This window comes from Sciurus vulgaris (genome assembly GCF_902686455.1).
Source record: "Sciurus vulgaris genome assembly, chromosome: 6".
Classification (NCBI taxonomy): domain Eukaryota; kingdom Metazoa; phylum Chordata; class Mammalia; order Rodentia; family Sciuridae; genus Sciurus; species Sciurus vulgaris.
Window position 1 is genome coordinate 119,037,618 of NC_136466.1, and position 5,009 is coordinate 119,042,626.

Below are 5,009 nucleotides of genomic sequence, written 5' to 3' on the forward strand. Positions count from 1 at the left end.
AAAAATAAAGGATAGTTAATGGTAGTGTCAAAAGACAAAATTATGAGTAATTTAGTTATGTATCTAATTGCCTTTTATTCATGATTCATGAAAAGGGCAACCTCTATTCTACAAAACCGAATGAACTCCCACCGGGAGATGTAGAACAGTAGGTTTTGTAACATGGGAACAAGTAAACAGAACAAGAACAACAAGAAAAAACTGATCAGTTAATATTACGTTACTTCAATTTTTTTTCTTTATTTTTTTAAGGGTTAAAGCAGACAGGACATTCTTTGCACTGACACTGGTAGACTGGAACCTCTCAGGAAAAATTAGTCAGTTTGGGATTTGTCTCCTTAAAGTTTCAGATTAATTATATAACCTTTAGTATGAGTGACTCCATTTTTACTTCATATGGTCTGTGGAGACCTAGTGCAGGAGGTCAGTCCAAAACAATGATCTCTCATAATTTTTATTTAATAGTAAACTCAAGTTCTAAATTGTCAAGTTAAGGAGATTCACGATGGCAGATTAGAGGAAGGCTTGCATATCTAGTTGCTCCACGGTTTGGGATTTGCACAGCAGTACAGCTTCTAAGTGAGGTGGATGAGAGGGAATTCACTGAAATTCAGTATTGGACAGTCAGAGACTCTTAGAGGCTCAGAAGTTTGAGTGCTTTGAACAAACTCAAATGTACATTTGAGCTAAGTCAGTTTTGGCAGTGATGCCAATTTGCCACAGAAGGGAGAGGTAACACAAACAGAGAGAGAAACAAATTTGGCATGGAAAAACAAGCAATCTGAAGTTAGATGAACCAGAGACAACAGAGTAAGCTGTTGAAAAGTGCTCTGTGTTTCTCAACTGCAAGTGAAGAGCTGAGGTGAGGAGCCCTCTTGAGGAGGCCATGTTACAGCTTGCTGCTGCAGGAGCCCTAGAGATCATAGCAAACATTGCCATACTGTCCTGGCAAGCACCTAACAGAACGTGAATGTAACAGTCACAAAGAAGATTGTACCCAGGGAGGAGTAAAATTAGAGACATGAGGGAGAGTGCAACTCACTTTTCTTTTGAGCATGATGGCTCATGTGACAAGCTGGAGGGTTAGGAAACTGAACAGGCAGGTGTGATTACACTTGGGGACTGAGCCTGGGGAGGCACTCTTTGTGGGCAGGGGAGTATGTGAGGCCTGTGGGGGGTTAGTTCTCCCACCCTATGAGTAAAATTCTCAGGAAGCTCCTGGGATCCAGACCCCTAGCAGAGATTAGCATCTGCCTGGTCTTAGGGATGTATTGATGTGATCTCTCCAGAGCAGATTCCACCCAACAAAGTTCCAAAAATCTGATCATACCGAAACCCAGTTGCCACAACTCCCCACTCAGAACTCTGGAGCAGCCCAACCGCAGAAGTGCATCAATCTGGTCTGTCCAGAAAAAACACTAATCTATAGTACTTTTCATTCTGTCCTACCTTCTATTGATGAGAAGGGAAGCTAAAAGCCATTCCAATCAGCTTCAATTGTAGGCCACTCCAGCTGGCAGCTCTGTGAGCAACACAAAAAGAGGAAGTGTTTAACAACCCCTAGCCCTTGCTCTCTCTAAGGGTACATAGCCCAAGAAGAAACAGAAAAGGCAGTGATCATCATCCTCTTTGATAGCGTTGACTACCCCAGGGGAGACAATTCTTTTATTCTTCATTAAACATTTTTTTGCATGTGTGCATGTGTGTTCTTGCTGTGCTTGATTCGTTCATGGATGTATGTACATACATATCTTTCCTTTCTCCTCATTTTTAGCAGTTTTTGAAAAATGTATTATTTTTCTTTGTCTTATCTTTTGAAGGTTAGGAATTTTTTTTCTCATTAAATTTTTGTTTTAATGAATCTCAAAATTCTGTGACAGAGTTTTGGTCAAGTTGTTTCCATTCAAAAGTACTGATTTTAAAAACTAATAACTTAAAACTGCCACACACACAAAAAGAGACAAACAGTTCACAAAACATTCTTCTTTCTTTCTGAAGGTTTTATGATGCATTGTTATCATTAACCAGTCTTTTACTATTAAACTTAAGTTGCTAATGAGACAAACAGTTCTGAGACCGTTCTTCCACCACTGATTAAGACTGGAGTAAAACAGATGTTAGGGGTCATATTCATTTAGCCTTCTGAGTTTTTGGCGCAGACTTGGTGACCTTTCCAGCTCCAGCATCCTTCTTGTCCACTGCTTTGATGACACCCACAGCAACTGTCTGCTTCATATCACAAACAGCAAAACGACCCAGAGGACGATAGTCAGAGAAGCTCTCAGCACACAGGGGCTTCCTGGAACCATATCAACAATGGCAGCATCACCAGACTTCAAGAATTTAGGACCATCTTCCAGCTTCTTACCAGAATGGCAATCAATCTTTTCTTTCAGTTCAGCAAACTTGCAAGCAATGTGAGCTGTGTGACAATCCAGTACAGGGGCATAGCCAGGACTGATTTGGCCTGGATCGTTCAGGATAATCACCTGAGCAGTGAGATCAGCTGTTTCCATTGGTGGGTCATTTTTGCTGTCACCAGCAACATTTCCACAACAGACATCTTTGACAGATACATTTTTGACATTGAAGACCACATTATCTCCAGGAAAAGCTTCACTCAGAGCTTCATGGTGCATTTCAATGGACTTTACTTCAGTTGTGACATTGCCTGGAGTAAAGGTGACCACCATGCCAGGCTTGAGAATGCCAGCCTCCACTTGGCCCACAGGGACAGTACCAAGACCACCAATTGTGTAGACATCCTGGAAGGGCAGACACAAATGCTTGTCAGTTGGATGAGTTGGTGGCAGGATGCAATCTAAAGCTTCAAGCAGTGTGGTTCTGCTGGCACTGCCATCTTTACAGGTGACTTTCCATCCCTTGAACCCAGGCATGTTAGCACTCAGCTCCAACATGTTGTCATCATTCCAACCAGAAATTGGCACAAATGCTACTGTGTCAGGGTTGTAGGCAATTTTCATAATGTAAGTACTGACTTCCTTAACAATTTCCTCATAAATCTTCTGACTGTAGGGTGGCTCAGTGGAATCCATTTTGTTAACACCAATAATTGGTTGTTTCACACTCAGTGTGTAAGCCAGAAGGTTTTGCTCATGGGTCTGCCCATTCTTGGCGATACCAGCTTCAAATTCACCAACACCAGCAGCGACAATCAGGACAGCATAGTCAGCCTGAGATGTGTCTATAGTCATGTTTTTGATAAAGTGTCTGTGTCTTGGGGCATCAATGGTAGTCACATAATACTTGCTGGTCTCAAATTTCCACAGGGAGATGTCAATGGTGATACCACGCTCACGCTCAGCTTTCAGTTTATCCAAGACCCAGGCATACTTGAAGGAGCCCTTTCCCATCTCAGCAGTTTCCTTCTCAAATTTTTCAATGGTTCTTTGGTGATCCCACCACATTTGTAGATCAGATGGCTAGTAGTGGTAGACTTGCCTGAATCTACATCTCTGATGACAATGATATTTATATGAGTCTTTTCTTTTTCCATTTTGTCTTTGATTTAGCAATGGTTTTCATGATACCTGTGTGCTGGCGGTAAACCCATTAGGAAAAGCAGGGATTTTTGTTTAGTTATTTTTGTTTTTGTTTGTTTTTGTTTATCTTTCTCTCCTTTCTTCTCTCTTTAATAGCCATATTCTCTTGCTCTCTGTTTCTTTTATTTATTTTTTCCTCCTTTTCGCTATCACTTGTTACATCTCTTCTTGTTTCTCTGTTCACATTTGAACATTCTAAACTTTTACCTTCTTATTATATTTTCTTGTATTTTTGCCATTTTTTTTAGAACTATTTGGTTTATATAATTCTTTGCTCCTGCCATTCATGTTATTAGCACTGTAGCTGGAGTAGTTGACAACTGCTATTTAATGCCAGATCTAGTTCACAGCTATTTATTACTTTTTCTGTTGGCAATTGCTGACACTTGTATTCCTATTTTTTGTAATTAGAGTTGTAGAAGTCATAGTAGACACTGGATAATTTATTTTAATGCTGTATATTCTTTGCTTCTGTTGTTGTTGCTTGTTTCCCCCTTTACTTTGAGATGCTGGGAATGTTCTGAGATGTTAAGAGTTCACAGATTAGATACTTTTCTGCTGAATTAAACCCAGCCAAGAGATGGTGTACCTTGCTCCACACACAAACTATGCATACTCAAACTTGAATGCTACTTTAGTACAAAGAATAGATGAGACAAAAATCCCAAGCTAATGACCAGGTCCAAGTAGGAATTGTTAGGGGTGGGGGATCCTCAGGTCCCTCTTGAGGAAATCCACTTCCACAACAAAAAACAGAATTACACAAAGAATGTAGACAACACACCTGTGAGGCATCTCAATTTACATCAGTCCCATATCTCTTTAAAAATATGCATAGTTAAGTGAAGATACACATAGTTAAGTGAAGATACACAGATGCTGTACTCCACATACTCCTCAGTATACAACATAATTGCCAGATTCACAGATGTACCCCACTCTTTTCTATAGGAAAAGTGGAATCCTCAAACTCTACACAATATGCACTGTATTGAAATACATTAACCATCATCAAAGAACATTCAGGGAAACTACCACAAAACTCACTAAGAAATACATTGAAAATTTCACAACAACCTGATATCCCAGAGCACAACTGGCAAGAGAAGGCTGTGCCATAAAAAGGCCCAAACATAAGAGTGGAATAGATAATACCCAATACAGGAGTATTAAAAATATGAAAAAACAAGGTAACACTATGCCTTTTAAAGTTCATAATTCATCAGCAACTGACTACAAAGTATTGAAGTAGATGAAATACTAGATAAAGAATTCAAAAGAATAATTATAAAAATGATTCATAAATTCCAAGAGAACACAGAAAAACAACTGAATGAATTAAAAAGTCAACACAGGATATGAATGAGAAAATTCAATAAGGAGATAGAGATATTGGGAAAAAAACAGAAATCTTGGAATTGAAAGATACAATAAATCAAAAAAAAT

The 5,009-nt window shown here is 39.3% G+C and overlaps 1 protein-coding gene across 1 annotated transcript; it reads right to left on the reverse strand.

The window, feature by feature from the left end:
* Positions 1–2,231: 2,231 nt before the first annotated feature.
* LOC306664352 (elongation factor 1-alpha 1-like) lies at positions 2,232–3,428 on the reverse strand (the record flags this gene model as incomplete). Its single annotated transcript, XM_079145171.1, has 1 exon — positions 2,232–3,428. The coding sequence occupies one exon, from the start codon at positions 3,426–3,428 to the stop codon at positions 2,232–2,234; it is 1,197 nt and encodes a 398-aa protein (XP_079001297.1).
* Positions 3,429–5,009: the final 1,581 nt, after the last annotated feature.